We start from the raw sequence: 15,939 nt of genomic DNA, 5'->3' as shown, positions 1-15,939 counted from the left end.
TAAGTTGATATTAGGTGAAATGAACCCCAAGATAAGGACTGAAATGTTTTTCCTTTCTTGCTATTGTTTCTAACATATTTATAAGATAATTTTTTGTTGTTTTGTATGTCCCTCCCTCACGGTATAACCCCTGTTTTCACTGAATTTGATATTGGTATAATTTGTGGAGGGGGAAGGGAAAAAACAAATTGTTTAAATTGGGATATAAGTGGACCCAATGCAACAATGAGATGTCCAAGACATTATGTCGAAGAACGAACTTTACAACTCTGGCGCGGGGGTGGGGGGCTAGGAGAAGACGGGTTGGGGGGAAAGATGGGAAGGTATGGTAAGGGAAAACAAAGGAGGAGGCAACAATGCTTGATAAGAAATGTACTCATTGTTTTGATTTGCATTTCTGTGATGGCTAGAGAGGTTCAACATTTCTTCATGTGTCTATAGGCCATCCTTCCTTCGTCTTCAGAGAAGTTTCTCTTTAAGTCTTTAGCCCACATATTTATTGGGCAGTTGTTTCTTTGAAGATTTCTTATTGAGGAATTTAATTTTTTGAGTTCCAGGTATATTTTAGATATATTTTAGATCTTCCCCCAATCTGTGGGCTTTATTTTGATGTTGCTAGCTCTGTCCTTTGCCATACAGAAGCTCTGCAATTTCATGCAATCCCATTTGTCCAAACTTTCTTTGGTTTGTTGTGTTTCTGAGTCTCTATTAAGAAAATTTCAGCCTGTGACAAGGAGACCTAGGATTTCTCCTATTCTATCCTGTAATGTTTTCCGGTTGTCTGCTTTGACTCCGAGGTCTTTGATCCATTTGGAGCTGATTCTGGTGCAGGTGATATATAAGGATCTAGTTATAGTTTTCTACAAGTGATTAACCACTTTTGCCAGCACCATTTACTGAAGAGGCTGTCTTTCTTTCATTTGATTTTTTTAGCTCCCCTATGGAAGATTAGATGACTAACTGTCTATAGGTTCATTTCTGGGTTTTCAATTCTATTCCATTGGTCCTGAGGTCTGTTCTTGTGCCAGTACCAAGCTGTTTTGATTACTATGGCTTTGTAGTAGAGTTTGAAATTTGGTATTGATATTGCTCCAGCAGTGTTCTTTCTGGTAAGTATCGTTTTTGTTATTCGAACTTGTTTTGTGGAAAAACGAACTTTACAAGTTTGGCCTGGGGGGCGGGGGTCTTGGAGAGTGGGACAGTGGGGGGGGGGGAGATGGGAAGGGATAGGAAGGGGAAACAAAAGAGGAGGCAACAATGCTTGATAAGAAATGTACTCATTACCTTGCCCATGTAATTGTATTCCGTCTGTTCGATACTTACACAATTTTTCAAAGCGATATATATAGAAATGGGAATATTACATATTAGTTTAGCAATAGCCAGACTTATCCTTTAGGTACATATATCAAATAGAGAAAAGAAATGAAGTTTCCCCTCACAAACTAGCTCCTGACCATTAATTTAGTCAAATAGGCAGAATGCTGAGTTTGAGGGATTCGTTTCTCTTAATACTAGAAAGTCATAATATCTCTAATTAACCCTCAAGAAGCAGGAACTGGGAACTGGCTCAAGTGGCAGAACACCAGCCACCAGTAGAAACAACTGAAGTGAGAGCATGAAATTCATGACCCACTACCTGCATAAGAAAACAGCAAAGAAGCCTGCAGACACCAGCTGCTATGCCAAATCTGAGTCTTTTCTCTATGGGGAACAGGACAGGCTGTTGTATGATTGTTTTTCTCTCTCCACTTACTTCACCCTGGAAACTACTTAAAAGAGATTCCTCTTAGTCATTGTATGTTCAGAGTTTGATGGTTCCGCTCTGTCTTTTTTTTCTACAAAAATGCTCTGGAGGTAAGGACCTTTCAGAATATATTTTCTAAAGTGGGACACAATTTTTCTTAATGAATCAAAAGGTTTTCTATTTATGCAAACGGTTTAGTTGTGGGTGCTCCACGTGTTCATTATTGAAATCATATTCAGTGATGGTGCTGAAAAGATGATACGGCTGACCATGTAGATGGCATGGAGATATTATTGGCCTAAATGTAGAATAACCAATTGGTGAGTGGGTGTATGGCTGTTCAGGTTCTATGGGAGCATGTGGAATGAATTATGAAACACCAAATAGATGCTAGCTAGCCAAGTATGGATAAGCATGATGTGGTACTATGTAGTGAATTGTGGAAGAACAGGAAAACATCTTAGATTTCTCAATGGAGTGATCAGGGATATTTCTGTCTCTAAGTTTCTCTCTCTGTTTGTGGTAGGCTGTGGAGCTTGAACTCACGTTGTGGGCTCTGTCTCTGAGCTCTATTTTCAGGAGGTTAATGCTCTTCACTTTGAGTCACAGCTACCCTTCTATTTTTCTGGTGGCTAACTGGAGATAAGAGACTCATGCACTTTGCTGCCTGACCTGGCATTGAACCATGATGCTCAGATTTACCCTCCTGACTAGGTAGCATTGCCCGCATTACCCACAAGCATCCAGTCATGGAAGAGTTTGGAAACCGATTTTCTAAGAAGTCACGTGAATGACTCATAGCAAAGGTTTGAAGCCTAACTTAAACGTGATAAGAAAAGAATTTTGTCACCCTGAGACAACTGACGGTCCTCGAGTGTTGCTTATTGTTGTTTGGGACCGGTACTCACTCTTGTATCAAGCTATTGAAGTACTACACAATTGTCCTATATGCTCTGAGTCCAGAGATTCAAGTTTGTATAAAATGTTAGCTCGCCATCATGTGTACCTCCCAGAAATTTTACATGACTTCTACATTTCTACTGGTGTTTCAACAACTGTTATAGTTAGACAATTATGGTTTTGTAAATCTGGTTGTAGATATGCTGATATATGCTCATCGTACTGCTTTCCATCCAAAGGTGGTAATAACACTGCCTTCAGCAAGACTGACAATTTCTTGTATTGGAAAATGCCATTATAAATGGAGCTGTTAGAACTAAAGTGGGCTTCTTCTAGTGAGGCAGGAGCAAGAAAACATGTGTGTGTATGTTAGCCCACACATGCACAAGTAGGTAGAAATCTATTTTCATGTCTGTATGTATATGTAAGAAGTTAAACTCGAGTTTCTTCTAACATCTTTTCCTGCACACCATGGTCTTAATCAACCACCACATCAACTGACACATTTCCAAGTGGAATGTGTACCTGGGAATGAAGAAGGTGATTTCATTAACTTGTCAGTGAGTATAAATTACCTACCTAAATGGTATACTAAGTCCTTCATATATCCCCTAACGGGAGAAATACACTAAGTTCCAGTGCTTTATTCCAAATCAGTTATCTTTCAGAGCTTGGGCCACCTACTTGCATCCTCAATTATGTACGCCAGGCAGTGGACACACGGACACAGACACAGACATACACAACACACAGACACACACACAACATTACAGTCACTATTGTATCTTCAATTCTTATCCAGAGAATGGACAACAGCTCAGGATTTGTGGAATCCCCCCTTCGCATTTGTGTTGAGGAGGAGGATAGATCATAGGAAACAGAAGCCGAGACTTCAGAGGCAAATAACTGTATAAACGAGTAGCTTGTAAAAAGCACAGGAGCAGTTTTCTATCCTTAAATACGAAATCCTTCAAAGCTATAGTAAAAAGAAATCCTAGTTGTGATAATAAGGGAATGCAGCATCTCTTCCTTTCTCTGCTTGCCTCCATGAAATTTCATTCAAGTATAAAAAAATAGACTTCTCTCTTACAAAAATGGACACCTGTCACAATGTCTGATTATGTGTGTACTGTTTATTTTCCAATACTTCTTTGACTTTCCCATTTCTAAGTATTTGCATGAGCTCCAGATGACAGAACAGAGAGGCTTCAAGGACCAAGAGATAAGGCTACAGAAAGTTAACAATGACCTAGGATGTTGATGTCAAAATACGTGCAAGAAGGAGGTGGCAGGCAGAGAAGGCCCTGAGAAGCAAAATGATTTGTGCAGAAGGAGAGGACTAGTGACAAATAGGGCATGGATGTGACCTAGGACTGGCTCTTGGAAGCTGAGGCCATAGCAGCGCCTGGGCCTAGCAACTTAGGATTGGACAAACAAGATGTGCTTTGAACTACGTCTACATGTACACATGGTGATATGGGGGAGGGGATTTTTCTTGTGTGAGGAAGCAGTAAAAGGTCATTGGGCCCTGAGAGGTGACCCTGCCTCCTTCACAATGGAATAGAACACGGAACCCTGATAGCAGGCAACTGTACCCGACAGTTGGCTCAAGCCAGCTCACTTGGCCTGCGACTCGCGAACGAGAAAGATGTTCTTGTGTTGTATTCGCGGAAAGCGAGACTCCGGTCTCAGGCAAGAGAGCTATGGGTGCCTCAGCCAAAGCTGCAGACACTGGATCAGTGGCAAGCCACGAAGCCAGCATCTCAGGGGTTTTTCCTACAGGACATCAAGGAACACACGAGGCAACTCAGGCAAGGTATACTCATGAGAGGAAACCCACTTAACCCCAACCTGCCCGCACTAGAAGCTTCTTATGTGCTTTTGCCTACACTGAGATAAGGCTTTCTGTATAGTTTTTCAATCCATTCGATCCCAATTGTTCATTTTGAACTGTGTTCTCATTTCCATGGTTTTCTTTCATTCTTTTTACCACCTTAGTGTGACACTGAGTCAGCCCTGACCCTGAATGTGCCATCCAATATATGGAGCCCGGAGGCAGGCCTTCTGGACACGGTAGTGATGAACCTGGTCCCTGCCTACCAGAAAGGCGATCTCTTCTATGTTGGAGCCTTCCTCCACAATTACAGGCAGTGGGGGACAATGGAGCAAGTGCTGGATATTGTATTTAAAAAGTGAGTGTTTCCCTTTCCAATCCAGGGCTGCTCAGCCCCTCCTGGCCGAGTTGGGGAATACTTGACACCTCTCTGAACCTGTTGATTTTACGGGGGTCTTCTAATGGAGCTTGGCATGAGACAAAGAATTGCACACCCTGGCTAGTTTCTTGGTAGTGGCCTGCCCAGGGCATTTCCCTCAGAAACAACTGGAGACGCAGAAATCAGGGCTCTGATTACAGGCATGTGCCTGTGTCACCCAACTTCTTCCCTCCCCTAGGTGAGGTTCTAGGAAATCACATTTCCCATTAGTAAATAAGATTTCAGTAGCATTAGGAAGCCTGTGAAGTAATGTAGACAGAAGAAAGGCTGGAGGAGGCGGTGGACTGGAGGCTGGATCACTTCTGAGCTGTCACGGAGGGATTATTTTGGCTGATTTATAACCCCTGAAGCAATTATGTTCATGTGTGTGCCAGTTCTGCAACCTGAAATCAGGGCCTGATGCTGTCCCATTGGTGCTCAGGACTAGCACTGCACCAATCGAACTGCAGGGTCAATTCTGGCCTTTTGAGAATTAGAGTGTTTAGACCTTTACAGTAGAGTACTGTCTTCACACTGTGATTGTGAGATTTCATGCTCCTGATCAGCCAGGATTAGAAGCATGAGCCACGGGCACATTTACCTTGGACAGATGCATATCAGCCTGCTAGCAGAATTTTCGCTGAACTGTGTAGCCATGTCTCAATGATGTGTCAGACTTCCTTCCCATCTGGATGAGCCAGTCCCATAGAACCAGAGAGCTGACTTCCTCCTCTCCTCTCATAGGTACAGATTCCGGGGCCATAACTATGAGGAAGAACAAAAAATTAAGAGGTAAGTGGACTGTGGCACCAAGAAAAGCCACCTTCTTTCAAAGTGGACATTTTTGAGGCTTCTGATTCCAAGTGCAGTTGTCTCATTTGCACACGAATTCGGATTTGAACAAAGGGGCAGAGAGGGGCTTGGGACTTGAATGGAAGGCAGAGGACACAGCTATGGTGTGTTTGTGGACTCTCTGTTGGAAAACAACCTTTTTGTTACCTATCATGATGAGGATTTTGGAGTATTGTCTTTCAGAATCTTCTAGAAGTGGGTTGTGAAGATCAACCTGCTCTCAGGATTCTCTCTTCCCAACATGCCAGTCTGCAAATAGGAGTCCTTGCAGAAAGGGGCTATGGAGGTTCAGGATGGGGAGGACGGGCTCTCACTCTTCTTGTCACCAATCTGCCCACAGCACCCTTTGTTCCATCTTCACTATGTGGATGGACTGCTACCCTGCTGATTTCCGTGAGCGTCAGAACCGAGACACCGTCAAAGAACTGACCCATTATGCCATGTTCCACATGCCCTCCTCGGACCTGGCCCTCCGCCTACACATTCTGCTTGGTGAACTGGAGGAGCCCATGAAGAAGGAGAACAAGAAAAAGAGGAAGAAGTCCCTGTGTAGTCACCTCAGAGCTTGTGAGTAGGGATGGAGCCCTGGCCTCTAGGGGGGGTCCTAACTGGCTGAGAGCGCTTGCTCCCACCCAGGTTGGCAGAATGTCCTTTTCTGATATTCTCTGCCAGGCAGTGTTTGTGCTATTTTTGAAAATACTTGGACTTCGCCACTCATGGCAAAGACCCTACCTTCTCATCAGTGTTCAGTCCAAAGTAAACTGCAACTTCCTGCATTAGATCCTCATGGATGTTTATTTCCACGTTAACAGCCAGAGTCCACTCTCAAAATGCTTGACCTCTTTCTGTTCTCAGGTTTTGACCGCCATAGAGCAGCTTCTCCTGACCTCCAGAGAAAGAAGCCATCGGTGATGTCAGGGGCGGTGATGGATGGAGATCTGGAGCCATCACTGGACTCCACAAAGCATGTGCATGTAGAGGGGTTAGATGCATTTGCAGTGAGGCCCAAAGAGGTGGTGATTCCTGTGGATATGCCACTGGGTCTGAACCCCACAGGGGACACAGATGCACCTGTAGGGACCCTAAAGGAAGTTGGCCCAGATCAGCCCCAAACCAGTCAGAGCAGCACACCTCCTGGTGGGCTGGATAGAGTATCACATGCGGGGTTAATGGAAAATGTCCCCAGCCTGTGTGCAGGGGAACCAATTGGTGAGGCCCAAATATTAGATGCACCTCAGGAAAGTGCATCTGTCCTCACAGAATATGTGGACAAATCTGTCCTGCTGCAGGAGAACCAATCTCCAACTGAGAAATTAGAATCTGCCCCTCCCTGTACTCCAGGAGAAAATCCTGTCTTCTGGGAGGAGGTAGAACCCTCTGAGGACTGGGAGGTGGAATTTGGGCCTGAAGGCCACTTCGAGGCCGACCTAGACTTAGAGCTCCCCTCCCCTCTCCTTGGGTATATCTATATTTTTCTTTTTGTTCTGATAGTTATCAATTGTTATTTGTATTTATTCTTCTAAGTTTATTAAAATGTCTACGTTTATGGTGTACAATTCATGAATCCTAAATACCGTGTTTTTTTCAACCTACAATCTGATACCCCAGACACATGCGTCTTGAGTGGGGGCAAAACACAGAGTGACCTGGAGCTGCCCAAGGGAACCCACTGGATATACAGGAAACTGTTCAATGCACAGGGAGTGCAAGGAACCCAGCCCATGCCTGCATGGGGTGATCGGGCCACTGCTAAAGCTCTAGGACAGAGCAAACCAGATGCCCTTGAAAGTTGTTCTGTCTATTGAGACAAAAGCCAGACTAAAAGTACTGCGTAGGGAACTTTGTTCCAACAGTGAGTTCACGTCTGTATGCACACGCATTGTGCTTTGTGCACATATATAAGAAACTTTCACCTCAAAATGACATAAAAAATCTACTTTGAGGAAAAAGTATTTGAACAAAAACATAGGAAATATATACACTGTAAAGTAAAAGCCATCATCTATAGAAGAAATAAGACTTAACCAGATGGACAAAGACATGGCAGGTGTCATGGCCCTTCTCAATAATTCTAGCTTCAAGAGTGCCCTATCATTCCTCAGGATGATGGTTCAAAGCAGCCCTTCTAGACAAATCTGAAAGACACTTACCCAATGAGCCAGCAAAAGTCAAGAACTCATGGCTCCAGTTGTGTGTTTAAGCACTGAAGAAAAAATAAGCTCAAGGCTCTGAGTTAAAATTCCACTACTAGCACAAAAGATGAAGACATCTAAGGCTTAAAATTTGGGCGATGATAGTTTGTTTGTTTTGGGTATTTTTGGTCAGTCGTGGGGCTTGAACTCTTGGCTTAGACGCTGTCCCTGTGTTCTGCAGCTCTACCACTGGAGGCATAGCGCCACTTCTGGTTTTCTAGTGGTGTATTGGAGGTAAGAGTCTCACAGACTTTCCTGCCTGGGCTGGCTGTGAACCGAGATCCTTAGACCTAAGCCTCCTGAGTAGCTTGAATTACAGGTGTGAGCCACTGCCACCCGGCACACAATGGTAGTTTGAAACCAAGGAAAAGACCAGACTAAAGCTACCAGCACAACTATGTTTATTGCAGCATTATTTACCATAGCTAAGATATGGAACCAACCCAGATGCCCCTCAGTAGATGAACGGATTAAGAAAATGTGGTATATATACACAATGGAATTCTATGCCTTCATCAGAAAGAATGACATTGTCCCATTTGTTAGGAAATGGAAAGACTTGGAAAAAATTATATTAAGTGAAGTAAGCCAGGTGCCAAGATACCTAGGTGCCATGGTTTCCCTTATTTGCAATAACTAGTATATGTCTGAGACATGAAGAAACAGATAAGTTGATATTAGGTGAAATGAACCCCAAGATAAGGACTGAAATGTTTTTCCTTTCTTGCTATTGTTTCTAACATATTTATAAGATAATTTTTTGTTGTTTTGTATGTCCCTTCCTCACGGTATAACCCCTGTTTTCACTGAATTTGATATTGGTATAATTTGTGGAGGGGGAAGGGAAAAAACAAATTGTTTAAATTGGGATATAGGTGGACCCAATGCAACAATGAGATGTCCAAGACATTATGTCGAAGAACGAACTTTACAACTCTGGCGCGGGGGTGGGGGGCTAGGAGAAGACGGGTTGGGGGGGAAGATGGGAAGGTATGGTAAGGGAAAACAAAGGAGGAGGCAACAATGCTTGATAAGAAATGTACTCATTGTTTTGATTTGCATTTCTGTGATGGCTAGAGAGGTTCAACATTTCTTCATGTGTCTATAGGCCATCCTTCCTTCGTCTTCAGAGAAGTTTCTCTTTAAGTCTTTAGCCCACATATTTATTGGGCAGTTGTTTCTTTGAAGATTTCTTATTGAGGAATTTAATTTTTTGAGTTCCAGGTATATTTTAGATATATTTTAGATCTTCCCCCAATCTGTGGGCTTTATTTTGATGTTGCTAGCTCTGTCCTTTGCCATACAGAAGCTCTGCGATTTCATGCAATCCCATTTGTCCAAACTTTCTTTGGTTTGTTGTGTTTCTGAGTCTCTATTAAGAAAATTTCAGCCTGTGACAAGGAGACCTAGGATTTCTCCTATTCTATCCTGTAATGTTTTCCGGTTGTCTGCTTTGACTCCGAGGTCTTTGATCCATTTGGAGCTGATTCTGGTGCAGGTGATATATAAGGATCTAGTTATAGTTTTCTACAAGTGATTAACCACTTTTGCCAGCACCATTTACTGAAGAGGCTGTCTTTCTTTCATTTGATTTTTTTAGCTCCCCTATGGAAGATTAGATGACTAACTGTCTATAGGTTCATTTCTGGGTTTTCAATTCTATTCCATTGGTCCTGAGGTCTGTTCTTGTGCCAGTACCAAGCTGTTTTGATTACTATGGCTTTGTAGTAGAGTTTGAAATTTGGTATTGATATTGCTCCAGCAGTGTTCTTTCTGGTAAGTATCGTTTTTGTTATTCGAACTTGTTTTGTGGAAAAACGAACTTTACAAGTTTGGCCTGGGGGGCGGGGGTCTTGGAGAGTGGGACAGTGGGGGGGGGAGATGGGAAGGGATAGGAAGGGGAAACAAAAGAGGAGGCAACAATGCTTGATAAGAAATGTACTCATTACCTTGCCCATGTAATTGTATTCCGTCTGTTCGATACTTACACAATTTTTCAAAGCGATATATATAGAAATGGGAATATTACATATTAGTTTAGCAATAGCCAGACTTATCCTTTAGGTACATATATCAAATAGAGAAAAGAAATGAAGTTTCCCCTCACAAACTAGCTCCTGACCATTAATTTAGTCAAACAGGCAGAATGCTGAGTTTGAGGGATTCGTTTCTCTTAATACTAGAAAGTCATAATATCTCTAATTAACCCTCAAGAAGCAGGAACTGGGAACTGGCTCAAGTGGCAGAACACCAGCCACCAGTAGAAACAACTGAAGTGAGAGCATGAAATTCATGACCCACTACCTGCATAAGAAAACAGCAAAGAAGCCTGCAGACACCAGCTGCTATGCCAAATCTGAGTCTTTTCTCTATGGGGAACAGGACAGGCTGTTGTATGATTGTTTTTCTCTCTCCACTTACTTCACCCTGGAAACTACTTAAAAGAGATTCCTCTTAGTCATTGTATGTTCAGAGTTTGATGGTTCCGCTCTGTCTTTTTTTTCTACAAAAATGCTCTGGAGGTAAGGACCTTTCAGAATATATTTTCTAAAGTGGGACACAATTTTTCTTAATGAATCAAAAGGTTTTCTATTTATGCAAACGGTTTAGTTGTGGGTGCTCCACGTGTTCATTATTGAAATCATATTCAGTGATGGTGCTGAAAAGATGATACGGCTGACCATGTAGATGGCATGGAGATATTATTGGCCTAAATGTAGAATAACCAATTGGTGAGTGGGTGTATGGCTGTTCAGGTTCTATGGGAGCATGTGGAATGAATTATGAAACACCAAATAGATGCTAGCTAGCCAAGTATGGATAAGCATGATGTGGTACTATGTAGTGAATTGTGGAAGAACAGGAAAACATCTTAGATTTCTCAATGGAGTGATCAGGGATATTTCTGTCTCTAAGTTTCTCTCTCTGTTTGTGGTAGGCTGTGGAGCTTGAACTCACGTTGTGGGCTCTGTCTCTGAGCTCTATTTTCAGGAGGTTAATGCTCTTCACTTTGAGTCACAGCTACCCTTCTATTTTTCTGGTGGCTAACTGGAGATAAGAGACTCATGCACTTTGCTGCCTGACCTGGCATTGAACCATGATGCTCAGATTTACCCTCCTGACTAGGTAGCATTGCCCGCATTACCCACAAGCATCCAGTCATGGAAGAGTTTGGAAACCGATTTTCTAAGAAGTCACGTGAATGACTCATAGCAAAGGTTTGAAGCCTAACTTAAACGTGATAAGAAAAGAATTTTGTCACCCTGAGACAACTGACGGTCCTCGAGTGTTGCTTATTGTTGTTTGGGACCGGTACTCACTCTTGTATCAAGCTATTGAAGTACTACACAATTGTCCTATATGCTCTGAGTCCAGAGATTCAAGTTTGTATAAAATGTTAGCTCGCCATCATGTGTACCTCCCAGAAATTTTACATGACTTCTACATTTCTACTGGTGTTTCAACAACTGTTATAGTTAGACAATTATGGTTTTGTAAATCTGGTTGTAGATATGCTGATATATGCTCATCGTATTGCTTTCCATCCAAAGGTGGTAATAACACTGCCTTCAGCAAGACTGACAATTTCTTGTATTGGAAAATGCCATTATAAATGGAGCTGTTAGAACTAAAGTGGGCTTCTTCTAGTGAGGCAGGAGCAAGAAAACATGTGTGTGTATGTTAGCCCACACATGCACAAGTAGGTAGAAATCTATTTTCATGTCTGTATGTATATGTAAGAAGTTAAACTCGAGTTTCTTCTAACATCTTTTCCTGCACACCATGGTCTTAATCAACCACCACATCAACTGACACATTTCCAAGTGGAATGTGTACCTGGGAATGAAGAAGGTGATTTCATTAACTTGTCAGTGAGTATAAATTACCTACCTAAATGGTATACTAAGTCCTTCATATATCCCCTAACGGGAGAAATACACTAAGTTCCAGTGCTTTATTCCAAATCAGTTATCTTTCAGAGCTTGGGCCACCTACTTGCATCCTCAATTATGTACGCCAGGCAGTGGACACACGGACACAGACACAGACATACACAACACACAGACACACACACAACATTACAGTCACTATTGTATCTTCAATTCTTATCCAGGGAATGGACAACAGCTCAGGATTTGTGGAATCCCCCCTTCGCATTTGTGTTGAGGAGGAGGATAGATCATAGGAAACAGAAGCCAAGACTTCAGAGGCAAATAACTGTATAAACGAGTAGCTTGTAAAAAGCACAGGAGCAGTTTTCTATCCTTAAATACGAAATCCTTCAAAGCTATAGTAAAAAGAAATCCTAGTTGTGATAATAAGGGAATGCAGCATCTCTTCCTTTCTCTGCTTGCCTCCATGAAATTTCATTCAAGTATAAAAAAATAGACTTCTCTCTTACAAAAATGGACACCTGTCACAATGTCTGATTATGTGTGTACTGTTTATTTTCCAATACTTCTTTGACTTTCCCATTTCTAAGTATTTGCATGAGCTCCAGATGACAGAACAGAGAGGCTTCAAGGACCAAGAGATAAGGCTACAGAAAGTTAACAATGACCTAGGATGTTGATGTCAAAATACGTGCAAGAAGGAGGTGGCAGGCAGAGAAGGCCCTGAGAAGCAAAATGATTTGTGCAGAAGGAGAGGACTAGTGACAAATAGGGCATGGATGTGACCTAGGACTGGCTCTTGGAAGCTGAGGCCATAGCAGCGCCTGGGCCTAGCAACTTAGGATTGGACAAACAAGATGTGCTTTGAACTACGTCTACATGTACACATGGTGATATGGGGGAGGGGATTTTTCTTGTGTGAGGAAGCAGTAAAAGGTCATTGGGCCCTGAGAGGTGACCCTGCCTCCTTCACAATGGAATAGAACACGGAACCCTGATAGCAGGCAACTGTACCCGACAGTTGGCTCAAGCCAGCTCACTTGGCCTGCGACTCGCGAACGAGAAAGATGTTCTTGTGTTGTATTCGCGGAAAGCGAGACTCCGGTCTCAGGCAAGAGAGCTATGGGTGCCTCAGCCAAAGCTGCAGACACTGGATCAGTGGCAAGCCACGAAGCCAGCATCTCAGGGGTTTTTCCTACAGGACATCAAGGAACACACGAGGCAACTCAGGCAAGGTATACTCATGAGAGGAAACCCACTTAACCCCAACCTGCCCGCACTAGAAGCTTCTTATGTGCTTTTGCCTACACTGAGATAAGGCTTTCTGTATAGTTTTTCAATCCATTCGATCCCAATTGTTCATTTTGAACTGTGTTCTCATTTCCATGGTTTTCTTTCATTCTTTTTACCACCTTAGTGTGACACTGAGTCAGCCCTGACCCTGAATGTGCCATCCAATATATGGAGCCCGGAGGCAGGCCTTCTGGACACGGTAGTGATGAACCTGGTCCCTGCCTACCAGAAAGGCGATCTCTTCTATGTTGGAGCCTTCCTCCACAATTACAGGCAGTGGGGGACAATGGAGCAAGTGCTGGATATTGTATTTAAAAAGTGAGTGTTTCCCTTTCCAATCCAGGGCTGCTCAGCCCCTCCTGGCCGAGTTGGGGAATACTTGACACCTCTCTGAACCTGTTGATTTTACGGGGGTCTTCTAATGGAGCTTGGCATGAGACAAAGAATTGCACACCCTGGCTAGTTTCTTGGTAGTGGCCTGCCCAGGGCATTTCCCTCAGAAACAACTGGAGACGCAGAAATCAGGGCTCTGATTACAGGCATGTGCCTGTGTCACCCAACTTCTTCCCTCCCCTAGGTGAGGTTCTAGGAAATCACATTTCCCATTAGTAAATAAGATTTCAGTAGCATTAGGAAGCCTGTGAAGTAATGTAGACAGAAGAAAGGCTGGAGGAGGCGGTGGACTGGAGGCTGGATCACTTCTGAGCTGTCACGGAGGGATTATTTTGGCTGATTTATAACCCCTGAAGCAATTATGTTCATGTGTGTGCCAGTTCTGCAACCTGAAATCAGGGCCTGATGCTGTCCCATTGGTGCTCAGGACTAGCACTGCACCAATCGAACTGCAGGGTCAATTCTGGCCTTTTGAGAATTAGAGTGTTTAGACCTTTACAGTAGAGTACTGTCTTCACACTGTGATTGTGAGATTTCATGCTCCTGATCAGCCAGGATTAGAAGCATGAGCCACGGGCACATTTACCTTGGACAGATGCATATCAGCCTGCTAGCAGAATTTTCGCTGAACTGTATAGCCATGTCTCAATGATGTGTCAGACTTCCTTCCCATCTGGATGAGCCAGTCCCATAGAACCAGAGAGCTGACTTCCTCCTCTCCTCTCATAGGTACAGATTCCGGGGCCATAATTATGAGGAAGAACAAAAAATTAAGAGGTAAGTGGACTGTGGCACCAAGAAAAGCCACCTTCTTTCAAAGTGGACATTTTTGAGGCTTCTGATTCCAAGTGCAGTTGTCTCATTTGCACACGAATTCGGATTTGAACAAAGGGGCAGAGAGGGGCTTGGGACTTGAATGGAAGGCAGAGGACACAGCTATGGTGTGTTTGTGGACTCTCTGTTGGAAAACAACCTTTTTGTTACCTATCATGATGAGGATTTTGGAGTATTGTCTTTCAGAATCTTCTAGAAGTGGGTTGTGAAGATCAACCTGCTCTCAGGATTCTCTCTTCCCAACATGCCAGTCTGCAAATAGGAGTCCTTGCAGAAAGGGGCTATGGAGGTTCAGGATGGGGAGGACGGGCTCTCACTCTTCTTGTCACCAATCTGCCCACAGCACCCTTTGTTCCATCTTCACTATGTGGATGGACTGCTACCCTGCTGATTTCCGTGAGCGTCAGAACCGAGACACCGTCAAAGAACTGACCCATTATGCCATGTTCCACATGCCCTCCTCGGACCTGGCCCTCCGCCTACACATTCTGCTTGGTGAACTGGAGGAGCCCATGAAGAAGGAGAACAAGAAAAAGAGGAAGAAGTCCCTGTGTAGTCACCTCAGAGCTTGTGAGTAGGGATGGAGCCCTGGCCTCTAGGGGGGGTCCTAACTGGCTGAGAGCGCTTGCTCCCACCCAGGTTGGCAGAATGTCCTTTTCTGATATTCTCTGCCAGGCAGTGTTTGTGCTATTTTTGAAAATACTTGGACTTCGCCACTCATGGCAAAGACCCTACCTTCTCATCAGTGTTCAGTCCAAAGTAAACTGCAACTTCCTGCATTAGATCCTCATGGATGTTTATTTCCACTTTAACAGCCAGAGTCCACTCTCAAAATGCTTGACCTCTTTCTGTTCTCAGGTTTTGACCGCCATAGAGCAGCTTCTCCTGACCTCCAGAGAAAGAAGCCATCGGTGATGTCAGGGGCGGTGATGGATGGAGATCTGGAGCCATCACTGGACTCCACAAAGCATGTGCATGTAGAGGGGTTAGATGCATTTGCAGTGAGGCCCAAAGAGGTGGTGATTCCTGTGGATATGCCACTGGGTCTGAACCCCACAGGGGACACAGATGCACCTGTAGGGACCCTAAAGGAAGTTGGCCCAGATCAGCCCCAAACCAGTCAGAGCAGCACACCTCCTGGTGGGCTGGATAGAGTATCACATGCGGGGTTAATGGAAAATGTCCCCAGCCTGTGTGCAGGGGAACCAATTGGTGAGGCCCAAATATTAGATGCACCTCAGGAAAGTGCATCTGTCCTCACAGAATATGTGGACAAATCTGTCCTGCTGCAGGAGAACCAATCTCCAACTGAGAAATTAGAATCTGCCCCTCCCTGTACTCCAGGAGAAAATCCTGTCTTCTGGGAGGAGGTAGAACCCTCTGAGGACTGGGAGGTGGAATTTGGGCCTGAAGGCCACTTCGAGGCCGACCTAGACTTAGAGCTCCCCTCCCCTCTCCTTGGGTATATCTATATTTTTCTTTTTGTTCTGATAGTTATCAATTGTTATTTGTATTTATTCTTCTAAGTTTATTAAAATGTCTACGTTTATGGTGTACAATTCATGAATCCTAAATACCGTGTT

At 43.7% G+C, this 15,939-nt stretch overlaps 2 protein-coding genes and 1 long non-coding RNA gene across 3 annotated transcripts in view; 2 read left to right on the top strand and 1 right to left on the bottom strand.

Annotated features, from left to right (window-relative positions):
• LOC138841981 (uncharacterized) overlaps positions 1-14,275 on the bottom strand; it is a 26,108-nt gene extending 11,833 nt beyond the window's left edge. The window contains exons 1-2 of the long non-coding RNA XR_011376536.1: positions 14,109-14,275; positions 5,501-5,664 (exon numbers count right to left, since the gene is read on the bottom strand). This is a non-coding gene — a long non-coding RNA (uncharacterized lncRNA). The remainder of the gene's footprint in view (positions 1-5,500; positions 5,665-14,108) is intronic.
• LOC138841979 (uncharacterized) lies at positions 4,243-7,331 on the top strand. Its single transcript, XM_070043059.1, has 5 exons — positions 4,243-4,463; positions 4,646-4,839; positions 5,644-5,691; positions 6,092-6,318; positions 6,607-7,331. The coding sequence occupies exons 1-5, from the start codon at positions 4,296-4,298 to the stop codon at positions 7,272-7,274; spliced, it is 1,305 nt and encodes a 434-aa protein (XP_069899160.1). The 5' UTR covers positions 4,243-4,295; the 3' UTR covers positions 7,275-7,331.
• LOC138841980 (uncharacterized) lies at positions 12,851-15,939 on the top strand. The gene is made up of 5 exons (XM_070043060.1): positions 12,851-13,071; positions 13,254-13,447; positions 14,252-14,299; positions 14,700-14,926; positions 15,215-15,939. The coding sequence occupies exons 1-5, from the start codon at positions 12,904-12,906 to the stop codon at positions 15,880-15,882; spliced, it is 1,305 nt and encodes a 434-aa protein (XP_069899161.1). The 5' UTR covers positions 12,851-12,903; the 3' UTR covers positions 15,883-15,939.

Source organism: Dipodomys merriami, unplaced genomic scaffold, assembly GCF_024711535.1.
Source record: "Dipodomys merriami isolate MVZ:Mamm:240054 unplaced genomic scaffold, mDipMer1.0.p SCAF_33, whole genome shotgun sequence".
In the NCBI taxonomy this organism is placed as follows: Eukaryota; Metazoa; Chordata; class Mammalia; order Rodentia; family Heteromyidae; genus Dipodomys; species Dipodomys merriami.
This window is presented reverse-complemented; position numbering and strand designations above follow the sequence as displayed.